General features: G+C 34.6%; 1 protein-coding gene across 2 annotated transcripts in view; it reads left to right on the top strand.

Moving 5' to 3' along the window:
• Nucleotides 1–22,700, top strand: part of ERCC8 (ERCC excision repair 8, CSA ubiquitin ligase complex subunit) — a 60,269-nt gene that overhangs the window by 12,683 nt on the left and 24,886 nt on the right. The window contains exons 2-6 of one of the 2 annotated variants that reach the window (XM_060146092.1): nt 1,421–1,516; nt 6,499–6,600; nt 10,196–10,319; nt 20,378–20,459; nt 21,908–21,976. In XM_060146092.1, coding sequence (XP_060002075.1) covers nt 1,421–1,516; nt 6,499–6,600; nt 10,196–10,319; nt 20,378–20,459; nt 21,908–21,976 — 473 coding nt within the window. Of the gene's footprint in view, nt 1–1,420; nt 1,517–6,498; nt 6,601–10,195; nt 10,320–20,377; nt 20,460–21,907; nt 21,977–22,700 lie in introns of those variants that run through there. The other variant, XM_060146093.1, reaches the window with a different exon arrangement.

Raw genomic sequence — 22,700 nt, 5'->3', positions numbered from 1 at the left:
ACAAAGATATCTGCACCTCCATGTTCATAGCAGCATTATTTACAATAGCCATGACAAGGAAACCTAAGTGTTCACATATGAATGAATGGATAAAGAAGTTGTGGTATATATTTACAATGGAATGAATATTATTTAGCTACAAAAAGTGAGGAAATCCTACCATTTGCAACTACATGGGTGGACCTTGAAGGCATTATGCTAAAGGAAATAAGTCTGACAGAGAAAGACAAATACTATATGATTTCACTTAAATATGTGGACTCTTAAAAGAAAAGAAAACACTCATAGAAAAAGAGATCAGACTTGTGGTTACCAGAGGGAGGGGGTGGGAGCAGGAGGAGTTGGAGGAAAGTGGTCAAAATGTACAAAATTCCAGTTATAAGATAAATAAGTACTAGGGATGTAATGTACAACATATTGACTATAGTTAACACTGATGTATGATATATAGGAAAGTTGTTAGTAAATCCTAAGAATTCTCATCACAAGGAGAAAAATTTTTTTTTCTTTTTGTTGTATCTATATGAGGTGATAGATGTTAGCTGAACCCATTGTAGTAATCATTTCACAATATAAGTAAATTAAGCCATCATGCTGTATACCTTAAACTTATACAATGATATGTATTCATTTATTTCTCAGTAAAACTGGGGGAAAAATCTTATTTAAATTAACATTATTTTGATCAATAATGAATTTAGAGATCATTTGGTTAAATTAATGTAAATGCTTTTTGACATCCAAAAGATTGAGACAACTTCTAATGGTTAACACTCACTAGGCACTTACTATATGCTGAGCATTGTTATGAGCACTTTTTATGTTTCAACTCATTTAATCTTAACGTCCTCACCAGGATAATGATGGTTTACAGGTATTGAATATCAGAAATTTCATTCGTCTTAATTTGTGAGAGTACTTGTTATTCATTTTTATTTATATTTAATTTGATTTATTTAAATGTGCTTAATTGTTGAGTTGAACATGCTCGTTTTATATTTCTATAAGGCTTAAGAAACGGGAATTTTTTTTAAACTGTAATTTAAACTTTTGTCCACTAGATGTCCTCAGCTAAGTTTCAGTTATCAGAATTTAACTTTTTGTTCATGAAAATTTGTTTCAGTTTCTAGCTATCTAAATTAAAAATTAATAAAATACACCCTTTAAATAAGAGATAAGACAATGCCTCAGGAGAAATTCTTTACATGTAATTGTTAGTACTCTTGTTATTTTAAAAATTTGTATAAGGTCTTTAATAATCTATAAATACCTTTGGATGTATGTTAGGAGATTTAAGCATTACTTGTGATTTTTGACTCCATGTAATTTTGGTGAAATAAGGACATTTTAATGTTAAATTACTTTCTTATTGTTTAACTTTATTTTTCCTTTTCCTCCTTTTAATTTTTATGTTTTGCAGGGTTTTGGGACTGGAGTTAAACAAAGACAGAGATGTTGAAAGGATCCATGGCAGTGGAGTTAACACCCTTGACATTGACCCTGTTGAAGGGAGATAGTAAGTTTATTATATAATCATTTTTGTTCCTAAGTGAGATCCAGTAAAATCTTGCTTTCAGATTAATTTTCTGAAGTTTCATAAAAATTAATAAAAATTCTAAATTTGTAGCATTTTAAATCTGGCATTATTAATTTCAAATAAATACAGAACATTGAACCTATGCAATGTTGCCAAATAAACATTTCCAAACTACTTTAATATAAATATATTCATTGTTAAATCAACGAATACTGAACTTTTTTGGATGCAGAGAGTGTGTAAGTGCTGAGGTATGTCTTTAGCTGCTATTTCAAAACAGAGTTGTTACTCTCAAGGAGTCTGCTGGGAAAACAAATATAAAAAGCAGAAGTATATTTTGGAAAATTAAGTTTGAAGCACACCAGACTTGTGTTTGAGTTCCTCCTGGCTTCATATTCATCAGCTATGTGGCCTTGAGCAATTTATCTAACCTTTCTAATTCACAGTTCCCTTAGCTACACAATGTAAGAACAAAATCTAACAAGTTTGTTGTGAAGATTAATTGAGATAATATGTATCACATGATTAGCATAGGACATGGCATACTGTAAATGGTTGCCACCACTGTTGTTAATCAAAAGCATTATCACCTATACTTTTACTCCTTTCAATCCATTTTCCATACAACAGCTGAAGTGCATAGAAAAATGTGCCATCTCCCCCACTTAAAACTCATCTACCCCACATTACTTTTACAAGAAAGTTCAAAACCCTTCATGTGGTCTATAATTAAGACAAGTGTAAAAGTAACTAAAGAAAAGTTTGTCTTACCATGTTCTGTTTAGCATTTGCCCCCAAATTTTTATATTATAATGAAGTATTATTATTTACATTAAAATAAGCCAGAGTAGGTTTAATAGAAATCTGTTTTTTATTTCCAGCCTCTGTCATGGTCTCACCTAATAGTATATGAGAAACATGTACAGTGAACGAATGCTCACTTTAACACATGGTTAAGTCTAAAAGATGACCTGTGATAATTCTTTTCTTCCTCCTGACCTTTTCCAGGCTCAACATAACACCTCCCAATTAAGGACAGGTGTGGGACATTTGCTTATAAAATAATCCAGACATGAGCATCAAGGGATAGCTGATTTCTTTTGGTCTTAGGTGCTGGTAGAAAAAAATGTTCAATACTCCAGCCAGTCATTTGGGGTAGTGATCAGTTGTTTGACCTGTAAAGTACATGAATCCAGTAGGCTACCAGTTGGGAGAGTTAGTGAGAAATGTGGGAAGTTATAGATTACATGTGCATTAAATAGGTGTGAGAAATAACAGACTGAGGAGTCTTTGCAGAGCATATACAGAAAAGTCAAGATTCTCACTACAGTGGTTTCCCCCTTTTCCCCCTTTTTCATAGTAAAAATCTACAACTATTTATTTCATTGTTTGCTAAGACTTATATTTTACATTAAACCCTTTTGGCAGAAAAGAGAAATAAAAATCAAAATGAATGTTTAATGGAAAATTAAATATAGGTCTTCTTTTTCTCAGAAAAATCAATTCACATGTAACTTGCTCAAAATACTTAATATTTACCAACCACTGTGAGAGCTGTAGTGATACCACGGAAAACCAGAATGAAAACTAGAATACATAAATCTTGTAAAGAAGCATTTATTTCCAAAGTTAGGAGTTAATTGAAGAAGTCTATCTGAAAACATTTTAACAAGTGCAACTACATAAAGTACATTTGTATATCATCCTATGAAGCTTGAATTTTCTTTTATGTCTTCTAAATTCTTCTGAGTTGATTCCATGCGTCTTTGGTACCGAGTTTTCTTGTCCACATAAAAACGTCAAGTCCTGTCTTTTACTGTGTTCACTTTATTAGCAGGGTAATAACCGTAGAGTTAGGTAACATCATTGCCGTCAGATACTTCAACTACGAAGTCAGTTAATTACAATAATGTTCAATTTTTTTCACCCAATTAATGTAATCAAAGGAAAGCTTTTGGAAGTCATTCTAGCAAAGATGAAACATCTTATGTTATTGTAAATACAATTTAAATTAAGTCTAAAAGTCCAGCTTTGAAAACAATTGTTTTTACATTGATAATACATGCAATGCCATGGTAAAAAACAGTATTTCACAAAGTACAAATATGCAGAAAATGTTTTTGGAATTGTTATGGTACACATGTAACTCAAAACTGTGTTCAAACAAGCTGCAACATGTTATCAACCAAAACAAAAGCTGTAGTTGTTAAAATTTACAAAGATTTCTCTGTATACACAATGAGTAACTGAACCACAAAATTTTGTAATGAAGCTAACACTGAGTATTAAAAAAAAAAACCTTCAGCATGGCATTACTTGCTGTATTTCTTTACTGCCCCATCATCAATTAGATTTAGAACTATTTGAGCAAAGAACTTTGAAGAAGTACTGTTAAATTAACCTAATTGTCCTACAAATTGATATTGAATTTTTCTTAAAACAAGTCTATAAATCAGTGCTTCTTGGACATGCTGCTAGTTCATGAACCCTTTGTATCTGGTTCACAACAAGATAAGGCACTTGTACCAGAATGTGGTACAAGTCACTAAGCACACAGTTTAGATAAGCTATATTTTTTTTTGTAGCAGGACTATCTCAGTGAAGAAAGAAGTGTGTTCATTTCTGACACAAGCTCTTTATGTTGTACTATAAATAGCAAAGAAACTAAAGATGGCAAAATAAAAAACCAATGTACAACACTCATAACAAATATAAGTGATCAAATATCTCCACAAACCACAAAATACGGATGAATGGGAGCAAAACACTGATAACTACAAAATCAGTGTGGTATCAGCATCTATACCAGGGGAGGCAATAAAAACCACTGGGGCATCTAATAGACCTGATAACTCAAAATAACTGACAGTTAGTTGAAAGCTCAGCAAGCCAATTTGACTACAACATTGAAACTGGGAAAGGATTGTGTACTCGAGTTGTTCAAGGGATTCACGGTAAGACCCAAAGGGGCTGGAGTACTGTAGGCCCTATAATCTCTCCAGCTAATCACCTAAAGATGTCCTAATGGAGAGAACCCTACATTGAGGAGAAACTGTTTGGAATAGAATCCAAAGTGAGCAGTACAGGGACAATAGAAAGAAACAAGGGAAAAAGATGGATCAGATAAAAATTGGGGTGGTGAATAGAATCAGGAAATCTCTGAAAGTTAGCTGCCATATTTTGAGCATCTTATTTGAAAAAGAAGAGGAGGGGGATGTTCTAGAGATATAAATTTTAAATATTGTTATAAACGAAGCCTCCCTTTTAAAAGTTTAAGAAAATTAATTTTACATAAAAATGAGCAAAAGAATAGGATTAAGATCAAAGCCCATACAAAATTATTTTAAGAACAAAGAGAATAAATAGAATAATGTTCCTTTAGACAGTGTAGTTGTGCCAGAAAGATATGCCCACAAAATAGATAACTCTACCTAATATTTTAAAACTAGCTGAAAGTCATTTCTATTTTTTATTTTCTTTATTTTTTTGGCTGCACCATGTGGCATGTGGGATCTTAGTTCCCCAATCAGGGATCAAACCTGTGGCTCCTGCAGTGGAAGCACAGAGTCTTAACCACTGGACTGCCAGGGAAGTCCCTAAAAGTCATTTTTAAAAGATACAGTGTATGAAAGAGTAACATAAGTAGGAATTAGAAAAACTGAAAAATGAGATGATCAAACTCAAGAAAAAATTAGAAAAGAAAGTTTCAGAAATGAAGACTAAAGCATAAGGAACACAAGCAAATAAAATATAAGAGGAAACATTTAAAAATCAAAAAGAAATGGAGAAAGGAAAAGTATTTGAGATACAGATGTATGTAGAAGATAGGCAAAGAAGATCTAACATACATATAATAGGAGTTTCCAGAGAAGAAACCCAAAGGAACAGAATGGAATAAAGACTAAAACTATATTCCAAGAAAACATTCCTAGAATGAATAAAATCTGAAACTACATATAAGGGAAAGAGAATCATATTGTAACCAGACTTTGATTTTGAGCTTTTTGCTCAAAGAAATGAAGTTTCTTTTCTAAGATGTTCAAGGAAATAAAATGTGAGTCAAGGATTTTATATCCAACCAGACTAATTTTCAAGTACAAAGGGACTAATTATTAGTAACATACAAGAATTCAGGGAGTATTGTTCTCATTAGGCCTTTCTTAAGAATCTACCAGAGAATAAAATCAGAACAAGAATGAATAGAAACAGCACCAGAATTGATGGTGAGCAGTAATATTAACAAATAGCAATACTTTATGTAGATGCATAAATATTTACATATATAGATATATAAATTAAATTCACAAATCTATGTGTTTTCCCTATTAGATTGTAAACTGAGGCGTCAGGAATCATGCCTGTCTTATTCATAGTTGAATTGGCATAATGCCTAGCATATTGCAGAAGCTCAAAATTGAATGAGTTGAGTAAATGCATTCATAATGGAGGGAAGAAATCTAACACTTATGGATACCCTATTTTTGCCAGGCAGTATAAAAGCCCTTTGCATATGACTTATCTTTGTATCGACTTTATGATTTAGGTGAAAATGTCCCACTTTTCACAAAGGAAAAACCTTAGGTGAAGTAACTTGCCCAGGGTCATATAGCTAGCATCAGTAATAACTGGTCTGTCTGATTCCATTTATAACTAGGCCATTTAAAATGACTTTGTAATATTTCACTTCCTTAAATAAGTATCTTTTGCCATCTTGTTTCTACTGTCCTTTCTTTTTGGAATCATGAAGGTAAATTTTAACTGATCACAGATTGAATCATTCTATACTCATTCTTCCACAAATATTAGATTAAAAATTTTAGTTTATTTCAGCCTATACTAATGAAGATTTACTCTGTATTTATGGGCATAATAAATTTGAGTTTGTAGGTCAGTAATTTTCAGAAATACTTGGTCATAAATGAATTATATAAAATGATAATGTGAACTTTTTTTATTATTAGCATGTTATCAGGTGGTTCAGATGGTGTGATGGTGCTTTATGATCTTGAGAACTCCAGCAGACAACCTTATTACACATGTAAAGCAGTGTGTTCCATTGGCAGGTGTGTATTAAAAATGTAATTCATGAATTTATAAACATTTGAGTATTTTTTGCATCGAATGCAAAACATGAAAAAAACTTTTGGTTATGTTCTTTTTGTTCTCCACCTACATAGCACACCTCAGTAACTAATTTTAGTTTTAGACTACTTAGCATAAGACTCATTTGAGTCTTTCCAGCTAAATATAAACACAAATTAGATTTTTCAACTGTCATTAATAGAACAAAAAGATTAACAGCTAGAAGCCGTAAATATACTAACAATCACACACACACACACACACACACACACACACACACACACACACACCTTTCTTACCTCTCTATTTACTCAACGCTGCCTAACTTAACATACTTCTCTTTGTCTTGAATTTTTTGACTATTTACTGGCTTTCCAATCTTGTGAGAATTATTTTTAAGTTTTTAATAAAGTGTTTTATGATTTTGTTTTAATTTGTTCATAATCATCACTTAATTCTTTTTCATTTCCTGTATTTGATCTGATTTTGAGGAGACCTTGAATTAACAGAGAGAATAGGTGTCGAAAAAATGTTTTCAAGAGGAAAAACTTCATGAACATTCATATCAGCAACCACTCTGTATTAAAGCTGTTCCCAAAGCACTAGATAGACGCATAAGTTCATGGAATATTTGTGAGGAGATTTACGAATGTTTCTTGGCTCTGGTGCTTCACTTTGGAAATACACATTTAAGGAAACTATTTCTCTGAGCCTCTGACAAAACTATTTTGTCTTAGAGATAACTATACTTGCCCTATTATTCTTGTAAGTTTTTTGTAAGACTTAAATGAAATACTGTCTTTTAAAAAGCATATTAAAAATTGTAAAGCCATCATATAAATAGGAAGCAATATAATTATAGGTACATTTGGTACAAAACAAGATACCACTTCAAGTACTTTGGAACTTGGTTCCTAGAGGCTTACACCATTTTATATTCCCTCCACTCCCACCAAACAAACAAACAAAAAATCTAAATTCTAAAGTGTAAGACAGTCATTAATTAAATTCATCTTTGTCTTATTTTATCTTAGCTATCATTTTAACACTGTTAAAATAATATTTTTATATATACCACCTGCTATGTAACGTTATTCCATGAGTGGCTATGATTTGCTTTTCTGGTGTGTGATGTCAAGTAAATGCTTAGGATATCAATCTTACTTTATTATGACTTTCTTCTTAGATTCAAATTCTTAACTTCAAAACCATGACTTTGGTAAATGGGCATATAGTAAGCATCTTTACAAAATGAGTTAAAGTAGCATTTTACATTCAAAGACTTTATAATCTAACTTTAAAAAGTAATTTCAATAAAAATTGTTACTAAGTTAATGTGGCTTAGACTGTTTCCTGATATTTATTTTTGCTTTACTTAATGTGTTTGTTCTGAGCACCAAAAAGATTCCTGTACCCAAATTTTTATTAAATGTGAATGAGAATGACAGATCATACATAGTAGGAGAATAATACAATATTTTGTCCTATTTTTAAATCTAAAATATAAATGAGCTTTTATTTGTGATCACTACATTAAAGATTTATTTTATTTAAAACTGGAAAATCTCTGTGTAGATCCTTAGGAACAAATAGAAATCAGTTCTGTTTATCTTAAGCAGAAATTTATTGGAAAGAAATTTAATATCTCACATAATGGCAGGAAGGTGGAAGAATCAAATGTAGAAAATGAGCAGAAAAGCAAGAGAAACTAGGACAAGAGAACACAGTCAAGGTCACACCACAGGAACAATTTAGTTTGGGTTCTGCTACATGTCACAAACACAGATTCTCAACTCCACAGCTATGAATAATTGCTAACTATCCTTGGTTTGCATTACTAGCTGGAGTTTTAGAGTCCCAGGCAGGATTGATGAAGCCCAGGACACATGTTCATGCCCCCACTGCCAATGGCAAGGGGAAGAGAATATCTGGAGCCCCTTGCTTTATGTAACAAGAGGCAAGGCCCTGCCTTTCAACAAAACGAAGGGAATTTCCCCCCAAAAGGAAGTTTGGATATTCAGCCAAGAAAAGGGCGCATGTCCACTACAGTCCACCCATTTGGCTGTCCAATATCAGTATATACCTTTCTTCCCATACCTACCCTTCCTTTTAAAAAAAAAGTTTCAGCCTGACCTAAAGCAAGTATCCATTATTTGACAAAAAAATATAATTATCCCCTTCCCCAAAGAGCTATGACCCTAAGTCTGTTTATTTACCACATCCATCTCCAGTTCAGGATAATGTCTATTTTTCCACTGGTTTTACGGGATCTTATATCAGGATTATGCAACCTGTGGGCTCAATTGTATAGTTAACCTATATAAAATAACGGAGGTAAGAAAAAGAGGAAAGAAAGAGGAAATTAGTTAAAATATATACATATATACATGACATAGAAAGTAAGGAAATATGAATAGGTACTACAGTCCTTTTTGCAGCTGTCTCAAGGCCAGCTTGAGGTCTTCAGGTAGCACCACATGTGTCAAGGACCTTTATTCTGTATTGTGATCCAGACCTTCACCTTAAGGAATCAGAACTCATGATGGTCCTATCTGCATAGGGTTGCAGTAGTCTTCTGTTTACTTTTATCTTATTGAAAATTTCTAACATACATGAAAATAGAGAGTAGTATAATGAACTGTGTACCCATCACCCAGCTTCAGCAGCTATCAGTCATAACCAGTCTTGTTTCATCTTTACCCCAACCTACCAAGCTACTCTGAGGATTATTTTGAAGCAGATCTCAGAAGGATATTGTTTCATTCATAATTATTTGTATCTCTAAAAGGTAAAAGGTGTTTTATAAGCATAACCCCACTACCACTATCTCACATCTATAATAATTCCTGATATTAAGTATACAGTTGGTGTTCAAATGTCCCACCATTGTCTCTTAAGTGTTCCTAAACAGCCAGTGTCTTTCAATTAAGATTCAGTAAAGGACATACTGTGTTGATCACTGGTTCAGAGCATATACTGCATCCTTCAGGATAGCACATCATCATCACAAGGTGCTATATTGTAACTGATGTCATAACTGAGTCTTCAACAGATCATGATTCTATGGGTGATGTGTTACATAAGAGTAATGAATCTCATGGGCATCTACCAGTTGCATTCTTTTGTTGTATAAGTAGGGTTCTTAATCAGAAGCAATACTGTGTGGGACACCACGGAAGTATGTGAGGCAACAATTCTAAGAATGGTGGTGTTGAGAAAATGATGGCCAGGAAAAGCAAATCCAAAACCAGAATAGATATCTCTTCCAGTAAGGAAAAATCACTGTCTCCATGAAGCGGTCCAGTGTGGCTGACTGATCCCTCCAGGATATAGTATTGAAATCAGAAGTCTCTCATTTTATGAGCCTTAGTAGGAAGCAGCCCTCCACATCATACTGTGAAAGCTTAAAACTAGAGATGCCTAGATATTCTCTTTCTCTAGACAGCTAGGACATGGCATGTGATCTAGGTTTGGCCATTCATATCATCGTTCCTGAGACTGCTACTCGTGAATATAGTATCAGTTTTGAAACTCAAATAAATCAGTTATCTCTAAATTTTGATTACTGTTTTGTAGAAGCCATCCTGATGTTCACAAATATAGTGTGGAGACTGTACAGTGGTATCCTCATGACACTGGCATGTTCACATCAAGCTCATTTGATAAAACTCTGAAAGTATGGGATACAAATACGTTACAAGTAAGTACATTAAAAACTTTTCCAAGTTGCTCTGTGCGATAAATGAGAACTTAATCCTAAACCATTTTAGTGTGATTATTTGCTAAGATGTCATATGGTAGATGTGAAATTAGTATAGCAGTTAAGGAGACCTAGAGTGCTTGAGTTCATATCTTGGTTCTGCTGCTGACTGTCTATGTGATATTTGTCTGAACCTCTCTGTATTTATCTGTAAAGGGGGTAATGACTGTACCTTATAGAATGGTTGTGAGGATTAAATAGGTCAATATATGTAAAGTACCTGGAACAGTGCCTAGCATATAGTAAGTGCTCAAAAACCATTAGCTATTATTATTATTTGCTTTATTATTCAAAAACTACTATGGTCTAGTGGTGTAGGGAAGAAAATTGGATTTATCTCCTATTGGCCAAAAGACTTAAAGGAAAAAGAAAGTTATTAACATTATAGCTTAGTAAAGGTAGACAGTAGATAATAGTTTTTATATTTGATCAAATTTATATTTCTTTCTCATGCTAATTTTTTCCCTGAGCTCTAGTCCCATATGTCTCCACCTGTCTTCAGAACCTCTCTTTTTTTTTTTTTTTTTTTTTTTTTGTGGTATGTGGGCCTCTCACTGCTGCAGCCTCTCCCGTTGCGGAGCACAGGCTCGGACGCGCAGGCTCAGCAGCCATGGCTCACGGGCCCAGCCGCTCCGCGGCATGTGGGATCTTCCCGGACTGGGGCACGAACCCATGTCCCCCGCATCGGCAGGCAGACTCTCAACCACTGCGCCACCAGGGAAGCCCAGAACCTCTCTTACTTAAATGTAATGTCATCTTCTCAAACTTAACATGTTCCAAACTGAAGTGAACATGATGGCTCCTCACATCCATTTAGTCCTCAAATCTTAGCAATTCTTCCTTCAAACTCTCAGATTTCCCTTTCCTATTTCCCTCACCATCACTGTACATCTAGACTACTCCTAAAAACTCCTAACTGGTTTCTCTGCATTATTTTTCTTCCACATTTCCACAGCAAGTTTACCCCAGAATTAATCAGAATCAAGCAGTTTCATCCTGTCTCAACACGAAACCTCTAGTGACTCCATTATCTAAATTCAGCCTGGCATTCTAAGTTCTCCATAACCTCACTTCCCACTTTCTCAACCTTAGCTTCTACCTCTTTTCAACCTAAATGATGTACTGCCACTAAATTGATCTCTTTTGCCTTCTGAACACGTTATGTGTTATGTTCGCTGCCTCAGGTCCCCTTCCCTATGAAACTTCTCCCGTCTCTTATTCATCTTATAACTGGAAGTTTATACTCTTTAACCAACATCTTTCTATTTCTCCCACCCCCCAGCCCCAGTAATCACTTTATTCACTGTTTCTATCAGTTTGGCTTTTTAAGATTCCATATGTAAGTGATATTATACAGTATTTGTCCTTGTCTGCCTGACTTCACTTAAAATAATGCCCTCAAGGTTTGTCCATGGTCACAAATGACAGGATTTCATTCTTTCTCATGGCTGAATAATATTCCTGTGTGTGTGTATGTGTCTGTGTGTTATCTTCTTTATCCCTTTATGCGTTGATGAACACTTAGGTTGTTTCCATGACTTGGCTATTATAAATAATGCTGCAAAAAACATGAGGGTGCAGCTATCTCTTTGAGAGAGACAGTGATTTTATTTCCTTCAGATATATACACAGAAGTGGCATTGCTGTATCATATGGTTCTATTTTAAATTCTTTGAGGAACCCCATATTGTCTTTCATGATGACTGCACCAATTTACATTCCCACTACCAGTCACAAGGGTTTCCTTTTCTCCATATCCTCACCAACACTTATCTCTTTTTGATAATAGACATTTTAACAGATGTGAGGTGATATCTCATTGTGGTTTTGATTTGCATTTTCCTGATGATTAGTGATATTGAACACCTTTTCATATTCATTTTGGCCATTCTTATATTTTTGGAAAAATGTCTATTCATGTCCTCTGCCCATTTTTTATTTGGATTGTTTGGGTTTTTTGCTACTGAGTTGTATGAGTTCTTTATATATTTTGGATATTAACCCTTTATCATGATTTTCAAATATTTTCTCCCACTCTTTAGGTTGCTTTTTCATATTGTTTATGGTTTCCTTTGCTGTGCAGCAGGTTTTTAATTTGCTGTAGTTCCATTTGTTTAATTTTGCTTTTGTTGCCTTTGATTTTGGTATCAAATCCAGTCTTCACCAAGACCACTGTCAATGTTTTCTTCTAGGAGTTTTATGATTTCAGGTCTTACATTCAAGTTTTTAGTCCATTCTGAGTTAATTTACGTGCATGGTGTAAGATAGTGGTCCAGTTTCATTCTTTTGCGTATGGTTGTTCAGTTTTCCCAGCATCATTATTGAAGAGACTATCCTTTCCCCATTGTATATTCTTAGTTCCTTTGTCGTAAATTAATTGACCATACATGCCTGGCTTTATTTCTGGACTGTCTTTTCTGGTCCATTGATCTGTGTGTCTGTTTTTATGCCAGTACCATAATGTTTTGATTACTATAGCTTTGTAATGCAGTGGTCCCCCCTTATCCATGTGGGATACATTCCAAGACCCCCACTGAGTGCCTGAAACCACGGATACTATCAAATTACCGTGGTTATAGTATATACCAACCCTGTATATACTATATTTTTTCCTATACTCATGTGTGGGTAGCATATATGATATGGATACACAGAACAAAGGGATGATTCACATACAGGTGGGACAAGCAAACTTTCATCATGCTCCTCAGAACAGTGTATTATTTAAAACTTATGAATTATTTACATCTGTAATTTTCCATTTCATATTTTCAGACCACAGTTGACCTCAGATAACTGAAACCGAGGAAAGTGAAATACAGATAAGAAGGGGACTGCTGTATAGTCTGAAATCAGAAAGTGTGATGCCTCCAGCTTTGTTCTTCTTTCTCAAGATTGTTTTAGCAATTCGGGGTCTTTTGTGGTTCCATACAGATTTTCAGATTATTATTTCCTATTTCTAGAAAAATGCCATTGAGAATTTGGTAGAAATTGCACTGAATTTATAGATTGTTTTGGGTGCTGTGGACATATTAACATTGTTAGTTCTTTCAGTCCACTGGTATGGAATATCTTTTCATTTATTTGTGTCTTCAGCTTCTTTCATCAGTTTCTTATAGTTTTCAGTGTACACCTTTTACCTCCCTAGTTAAATTTATTTCTAGGTATTTTATTCTTTATGCTGCAGTTATAAATGAGATTGTTTTCTTAATTTCTCCTTCTGATAGTTCATCATTAGTGTATAGAAATGCAACTGATTTTTTTTAACAGTTTGAATCCTGCAGCTTTACTGAATTTGTTTATTCTAAAAGTTTTTTGGTGAAGTCTTTAAGGTTTTCTATGTATAATATCATTTCATGGGCAGATAGAGACAGGTTTACTTTTTCCATTCCAGTTTGGATGCCTGTTATTTCTTTTTCTTGCTTAATTGCTCTGGCTAGGACTTCCAGCACTGTGTTGAATAAAAGTGGCAAGGATGGGCATCCTTCTCTTCTCCCTGATCTTAGAGGAAAAGCTTTCAGCTTTTAACTGTTGAGTATGATGTTAGCTATGAGCTTGTCATATATGGCCTTTATTATGTTGAGGTACATTCTCTCTATACCCATTTTATTGAGGAAAATATTTAATACTTCTTAATATAAGTCAATACCCATTCGTGATTTTTTTTTTTAATTCCTAACATAGTAAGAATAAACAGGAAATTCCTTAAACTGGCATTTACAGATTACATGATTACAAACATGGAAAATCCAAAGGAAACTTTAGCCAAATTATACTATAAGAAAATTCAGGAAAATTGCTGAATATAAGGTCAGTTGTATCTGAATTCCAGGCACAAAGAATTATAAAATGAAATTTCAAGAGTAATATAGTTTATAATTGCAGCACAAGTCATCATATACTTAGTAAGAAATTGAAAAGTGTACAGGACCACTCAACACTACACAGAAAACCATAGAATATTATTGAGAGAAATTAAGACCTAAATAAATGGTGGGATATGTCACATTCACACTCTCACCACTTTTATTCAACATAGTTTTGGAAGTCCTAGGCATGGCAATCAGAGAAGAAAAAGAAATAGAAGGAATCCAAATTGGAAAAGAAGAAGTAAAACTGTCACTGTTTGCAGATGACATGATACTATACATTAGAAAATCCTAAAGACACCACCAGAAAACTACTAGAGCTCATCAATGAATTCCAGTAAAGTTGCCAGAAACAAAATTAATATACAGAAACCTGTTGCATTTCTGTACACTAACAATGAATTTTCAGAAAGAGTAATTAAGGAACAATTCCATTTATAAACGCATCAAAAATTATAATACCTGGGAATAAACCTACTTAAGTTAAAGAACTGTACTCAGAAAACTATAAGACACTGATGAAAGAAATTGGAGAACACACAGATGGAAATATATACCGTGTATATGGATTGGAAGAATTAACATTGTTAAAATGGACATACAACCAAAAGCAATCTACAGATTCATTGCAATCCCTGTCAAAATACCGAGGACATTTTTCACAGAACTAGAACAAATAATTTTAAAATTTGTATGGAAACGTGAAAGACCCTGAATAGCCAAAACAATCTTCAGAAAGAACAGAACTAGACGAATCACGCTTGCTGACTTCAGACTATACTACAAAGCTACAGTAATCAAAACAGTATGGTACTGGCATAAAAACAGATACATAGATCAGTGAAACAGAATGGAGAGCCCAGAAATAAACCCATGCACTTATGGTCAATTAATCTACGACAAAGGAGGCAAGAGTATACAATGCAGGAAAGACAGTCTTGGCAATTCCCTAGTGATCCAGTGATTAGGACTCTGCACTCTCACTGCCGAGGGCCCAGGTTCAATTCCTGCTCGGGGAACTAAGATCACACAAGCCCTGTGGCATGGCCAAATAAAGGAAAAGAAAGGAGAGTCTCTTCAATAACTGGTGCTGGGAAAACTGGACAGCCACATGTAAAGTAATGAAATTAAAACATTCTCTAACACCATATACAAAAATAAACTCAAAGTGGATCAAAGACCTTAACGTAAGGCTGGAAACCATTAAACTAAAAGAAAGCAGAACATTCAGCGCATTCTCGATATAAATCATACCAATTTGTTTTTGCATCTGTCTCCTAAAGCCAAGCAATAAGAGCAAATATAAACAAATGGGACTTAATTAAACTTAAAGCTTTTGCACAGCAAAGAAAGCCATAAACAAAACAAAAAGGCAAACTACAGAATGGGAGAAAATGTTTGCAAATGATATAACTGATAAGGGGTTAATATTCACATATATAGACAATTCATACACCTGAACATCAAAAAAACAAGCCTAATTAAAAGATGGTTAGAAGACCTGAGTAGACATTTTTCCAAAGAAGACATACAGCTGGCCAACAGGCACATGAAAAGATGCTCAACTTCATTAATCATCAGAGAAATGCAAATTAAAACCACAATGAGATATCACCTCACACCTGTCAGAATGGTTATCATCAAAAAGACCACAAATAACAAATGTTGGTGAGGATGTGGAGAAAAGAGAACCCTTGGGTGCTGTTGGTGGGAATGTAAATTGGTGCAGCTACTGAGGAAAACATTATGGAGGTTTCTCAAAAAACTGGAAATAGAACTACCATATGACCCAGCAGTTCCACTCATGGGTATTTATCTGAAAAAAACAAAAGCACTAATTCAGAATGATACTTGTATCCCAATGTTCATAGCAGCATTATTTATAATTGCCAAGATATGGAAGCAACCCAACTGCCCATCAACAGATGAATGGATAACAGAGATGCGGTGTATACAATGGAATACTACTCAGTCATAAAAAAGAATGAAATTTTGCCATTTGCATCAAATGCATGGACATGGAGGGTATTATACTAAGTGAAATGTCATACAGAGAAAGACAAACACTGTATGATATCACTTATATGTGGAATCTAAAAAGTACAACAAGCTAGTGAATATAACAAAAAAGAGACAGACTCACAGTTATAGAGAACAAACTAATGGTTACCACAGTGAGGAGAGGGAAAGAGGGAGGGGCAAGATAGGCATAGGGGATTAAGAGGTACGAACTACTATGTATAAAATAAGAAAGGTACAAGAATATATATTACAACACAGGAAATATGACAAATATAATAACCATAAATGGAATGTAGCCTTTAAAAACTGTGAATCACTTTGTTATTGTATATCAACTATACCTCAATTCTAAAAAGAAGAAAGAAAAGAATTAGAAGGCTTAATATTATAAAGATAATGATTTTACCCAGTATGATCTATAGAATCAATGCATTTCTGATCAAAACCTTTGCAGAATTCTTTTGTGGAAATTGACTAGGTAATTCTAATGTATAATACATATGGAAATGCAGAGGGACAATGTATAATACATATGGAAATGCAGAGGGACATATGGAATGATAACAGGAATGAAGAAGGAAAAACGCGCTGAGCCTGCGCGTCCGGAGCCTGTGCTCCGCTACGGGAGAGGCCGCAACAGTGAGAGGCCCACATACCGCAAAAAAAAAAAAAAAAAAAGAAAAGAGGTTGATGATAACATCATCAACCTCTCTGTACCCTCCAGAATGGCCAAACTTAAAAGAGGTTGATGATAACATCATCACACATTACATATGTTGCTGATGAGATCACAGATTGGTACAGATATTTGGTATTGACTGAAGCCAAATATGTGCATATCCTCTGACCCAGCAGTTACACTTTTGGGTATATAAATGCATGCATATGTGTACTAAAGGATATTTGTAAGAATGTTCATAGCAGCACTGTTGATGATAACCAAGAACTGGAAACAACTCAAATGTCCATTAGCAGCCAAATGAAATCTGGCAAATTTTACATTGGAGTACTCTCCTACAATGACAAGGGAACACTTCTGTATTAACAAAGTGTGTGAATCTTATATAATATTAGATAAAATAACCAGAAACTAGAGTGCCTAATATATAATTCCCCTTATAGGAGGTTCAAAAATAGACAAAACTAATCTAATGATGATAGAGTCCTGTATGATGGTTATCTTTCTTGGTGAGATTTGTAAGGTGGGGTTCTAAGGAGCCTTCTGGGGTATTTGTAATGTTTATAATGTTCTGTTTTTCAAGAAAGGTGGACATTACTTTGTGAAAATTCACTTTGTGAAAATTAATTGAGCTGTACACTTACGATTTTTGTGTACTTTTCTGTATGTTACACTTCATTTAAAAGTATGGCTTTTAATTAAAATTTTTTAATTTAATTAATTAAAAATTAATAAGCCATACATTTACATTTTCTTTCCTTAACATTGACTTCTATTAAAACTCTGACATCTTGGATTTAAATTTTCTTTAAAACATAAATGTTTTGCTAACTTAAAACAGTATTCTATGAGTTCATAATTCTGTTTGAAATAAAGGTATGACAGTATTTTATTTATTTTATTTATTTATTTATTTTTTTTTTGCGGTACGCGGTCCTCTCACTGTTGTGGCCTCTCCTGTTGTGGAGCACAGGCTCCGGACGCTCAGGCTCAGCGGCCATGGCTCACGGGCCCAGCTGCTCCACGGCATGTGGGATCCTCCCGGACCGGGGCACGAACTCGTGTCCCCTGCATCGGCAGGCAGACTCTCAACCACTGTGCCACCAGGGAAGCCTGACAGTATTTTATTTTTAATAATAAATTTGAAAGGATTCAGTAAGAAATAATTGTGCCTCTGCTATGTATAAAGAAAAATAAGGAAGGCAAGATACTATCCTTTTCTCCATCCTCTACTCCCATCATTAGTTTTTCCTATTAATATATATATTAGGTACTTTTCATACCTTCATCTCAGTTTTCCATGAGCATGTTTTAATAGCTTGAGCATATGATGTGGCTTAGAGGAATGTCTTCTCTAGAGTCTTCTCTATTTAACTTTAAGGTGTAGAGCCAAGTGGAGATAATCCAGGAATTGAGCTATACCTAGGTGGAATTTGGGAGTGTGGTCTAAACTGAAAATATAGACTTGTGAGTCACTAGGATATAGCTGGCAGTTGAAGAGAGGAGTCTAAACCTTGAGGAAGATTATAAGGACAGGAGAAGGAACAACAAAGCCTGCAGAAGACAATGAAAAGGCCTAGCCAGAGAGAATAAGAGGGAAATCAGGAGTATGTGATATAATGGAAGCCAGTGGAAGAGATTGTCTTAACGAAGGTAGAATAGTCAGCTGTGTTGAATGCTACTGACAGATTGGGTAAGATAAAGACTACATTTGGTGATAGAAGGTTATCAGTGGTATTGGCAGGGTGGTGAGAGTGGGAGTAGTGGAGATAAAAAATAAGTTTGCATTGAGTTGAGAAATACATAAGAGATAAGAAATTAGAGGGCTTCCCTGGTGGCGCAGTGGTTGAGAGTCCGCCTGCCGAGGCAGGGGACACGGGTTCGTGCCCCGGTCTGGGAAGATCCCACATGCCGCGGAGCGGCTGGGCCCGTGAGCCATGGCCACTGAGCCTGTGCATCCGGAGCCTGTGCTCTGCAACGGGAGAAGCCACAACAGTGAGAGGCCCGTGTACCGTAAAAAAAAAAAAAAAAAAAAAGAAAAGAAATTAGAGACAGCCAAAATTTGGATTTAAAGGGGGAGGAAGAAGATTAATTAGGAGGAATTTGGGTGAAAAGGATTTTGTTTTTTTGTCTTGGGGAGGGGAGTGCTGTTACAATGAAAGAGACTTGAACATGTTTTAGTGCTGTTGGGAACGAGCCAGTAGGGAGAGATCAGTTATACATACTCAGGAAATAGAGGCAATAATGTATAGGGTGAGATTTCTGACAGTGCTGAAAGTGATCTGAACACAGGTGGGGAAATTAAATAAGAGGAAGGATCATTTTTTTCATGATAACAGGAATGAAGAAGGAAAAAAGATAAGCGGAAGCAAATGTGTTTATAAGTTTGTTGTTAAGACAATAAGGAAATTCTCATTGAATGGCTCCTATTTTCTCTTTGGAATGAAAGATCAGATCACCTGTAGTGATGAAGGGGCGATTTTTGTGGAGAGTGGCGAAGGTTTGAAATAGCTGCAAATATTGTGGACAACGCTATTGAAATTGTAGGACCGGCAGTCAGTACTAAAGCCCAGTTGAGATGAATGATCTTTTATAGTGATACTAGTCTTCTCTATTATAAGATTTTCTTCACCTGGATAGGGCAGAGGTCAACTAACTGCGGCCCATAGGCCAAGTCTAGGCTCTGGGCCAAGGCTTCTCATGGACTCTTTTTGTAAAAAAAAAAAAAAAAAAAAGTGTTACTGTAACACAGACATGCTCATTTATTGTCTATGGCAACTTTGACACTACAGTGACAGAAATGAGTAGTTGGTTCTCAAAGCCTGCAATCTGACCCTTTACAGAAGTTTGCTGACCTCTGGTGTAGTTAAACCTGGATATAGGTACACGGAAGGCAGACATTTGGAGTCAGGTTGAGGTCTTGACAAATGCAATGATAACATAAAAGATATTGGCAGTTGAAGCATTGAAACTTGGAATCCAAGCTGAAGAAGGAAAAGAAGTGAAGAAAGGAACTGATAGGACTTCTGGGCTTTATTGGGGTGTCTTGTAGGTAGCTTGGTGGGGGGACCTGGAATGATATAAAATTTGGTCATATATAACTGAAATAGGTGATTTCAAAGGAAAAGGAGTTCTAGGTGATGAGAATGTCCTGGGTGTGGTAGCTGAGGTTGTATGGCACTGAGAGGCAGAGTACTGGCTAGATCATCTGTGTAGATGCTGAAGTCCCTCAGAATGGAGCGGAAGGGAAGATGGTGAACCAAGTGGTTGTCTTGTCTTGATCTCTGAGATTTATTAAAGAAAAATAAATAAATTGCTAACAGCCAATTAAAAAATTGCTAACTGTGAAAATAAGTAAATAGAAAATTTGTTGCTTTTGTGATTGTAATTAGAACTTACACTTATTTTAAATGTCTTTTGATTATCAGATTGCAGATGTATTTAATTTTGAAGAAACAGTTTATAGTCATCATATGTCTCCAGTTGCCACCAAGCACTGTTTGGTAGCAGGTTTGTACATATGTTGTTTTTTAACATATTGAAAGCTTTCTCCCTTTTAATATCTAGTTAGTTTTGATATAAACATTTTAACCCTGATGAAGATCACAATTCTTTAAAAAAAAAGTGTGTATTACTCTTTGTATTCAGTTTAACGGATATTGTACAAGTTGGGCACTGTGCTAGGTTTCAAAGTGGCTAGGATTCAAAGATTAAGAAAGCACATTTCTGTTCCCTTAAGAGTTACTTTTTTTTTTAATTTTTAACATCTTTATTGGAGTATAATTGCTTTACAATGGTGTGTTAGTTTCTGCTTTATAACAAAGTGAATCAGCTATACATATATCCCAATATCCCCTCCCTCTTGCGTCTCCCTCCCACCCTCCCTATCACACCTCTCTAGGTGGTCACAAAGCACCGAGCTGATCTCCCTGTGCTATGCAGCTGCTTCCCACTAGCTATCTGTTTTACATTTGGTAGTGTATATAAGTCCATGCCACTCTCTCACTTCGTCCCAGCTTACCCTTCCCATCCCCATGTCCTCAAGTCCATTCTGTACATCTGTGTCTTTATTCCTGTCCTCCCCTTACGTTCTTCAGAACCTTTTTTTTTCTTTTTTTTAGATTACATATATATGTGTTAACATACGGTATTTGTTTCTCTCTTTCTGACTTACTTCACTCTGTATGACAGACTCTATGTCCATCCGCCTCACTACAAATAACTCAATTTTGTTTCTTTTTATGGCTGAGTGATATTCCATTGTATATATGTGCCACATCTTCTTTATCCATTCATCTGTCGATGGACACTTAGGTTGCTTCCATATCCTGACTATTGTAAATAGAGCTGCAATGAACATTGTGGTACATGAAAGAGTTACTTTTAAATCACCAAAGTTTCAAAGATTTTACGTGAACAAAATTTGGCAGCTTTTTCATTTTGACACAGTAAAACAAGGAAATGATTTCCTTTTCTCTAGAATGTGTGATTCAAATTAAACAGCCATTTTTATGAAAGCACCTGCAACAAAAATTTTCATGTGTGAAGAAGAAAAAATGTCTTTCTGGTATCTGGTATCAGATCCCTGTGATATTATTTCTGTGGCACTTCATGAATCTCTTCATCTCCAGACATCAGTCAGCTGCTTCATCTTTAAAGAGTTTGGGCACTAACTTGTCTTTGGGGTCCACTCAGTCTGTGTCCAGAGTTTCTGTGAATCTGTTACTAGTGATTAGAAGTATATCATTACCATGGAAAAGCTAAGCTATTAAAATAAAATGAATTTTTCTAGTTATAAACATTAATAACTATTTAAAGTATATTATTAGCATACATTTTTATATTTCTGCATGGATACAGTGAGTATGTCATGACTCATAGGGTAGTTTCTTGTTTCCTTTCGGTGATGATTTATAGTAAAATTATCTTAAACTATTTTTTTTGTTTTGTTTTTACAGTTGGTACTAGAGGGCCCAAAGTACAACTTTGTGACTTAAAGTCTGGATCCTGTTCCCACATTCTACAGGGTATTTGAAACAACAACTACTTTGAGTAAACCATTCAACAAAATGAAACATTATTAACAATGTATTCTTTATAAGTGACATGACTGATGTATTTTGTGCTAGTTGTTAGAAGTCAGCAGGGAATTAAAGATCCTTTTGTGCATTATTGTTATAAAACTAAACTATTGAGGAGACATTTTTATGTACAGTAGCCAAGGGGAAGCTCAAAGAATATAGAAAGTCTAACTCAAAAACCGTGTGTTATTTCTACATTGAAAAAAATGAACTACTTATGAAACTTACATCAGTACATTTGTCTCCATGAGCATTTTTTTAATATTGTTCTGGCTGAGTAAACATTCTTAATATTTAGGTGCTTCTTTTCTCAATAAAAATATTTTAGAAAAAGGTATTGAAATAATACTTCGGTAAAGTTTTACTAGCTTAAATTATTTTTGCTACTTTTTTATTAGTATTAGATCATCTAATTCTAAACAGTGAAAAAATAGGATGTAATTCAGATATACTATTTTTATTCATCTCTGAGAAACACATAATAAATATATCAGGAAAACTTGGTGAGATGGATAACATTTGTTTTACATTATCATGAATTTCTATGAATATAAGCTAGGTAGATGAAAATATATGATTTGAATAGTTTAGTTAGGTAGAAGTGAATTAAAATGCTGAAATCACTTATCCTATCAACTTACCACTTGTGCTTTCTAGATAAAAATTTTTA

The sequence above is a fragment of the Lagenorhynchus albirostris genome, chromosome 3, assembly GCF_949774975.1.
Source record: "Lagenorhynchus albirostris chromosome 3, mLagAlb1.1, whole genome shotgun sequence".
Classification (NCBI taxonomy): domain Eukaryota; kingdom Metazoa; phylum Chordata; class Mammalia; order Artiodactyla; family Delphinidae; genus Lagenorhynchus; species Lagenorhynchus albirostris.
This window is presented reverse-complemented; position numbering and strand designations above follow the sequence as displayed.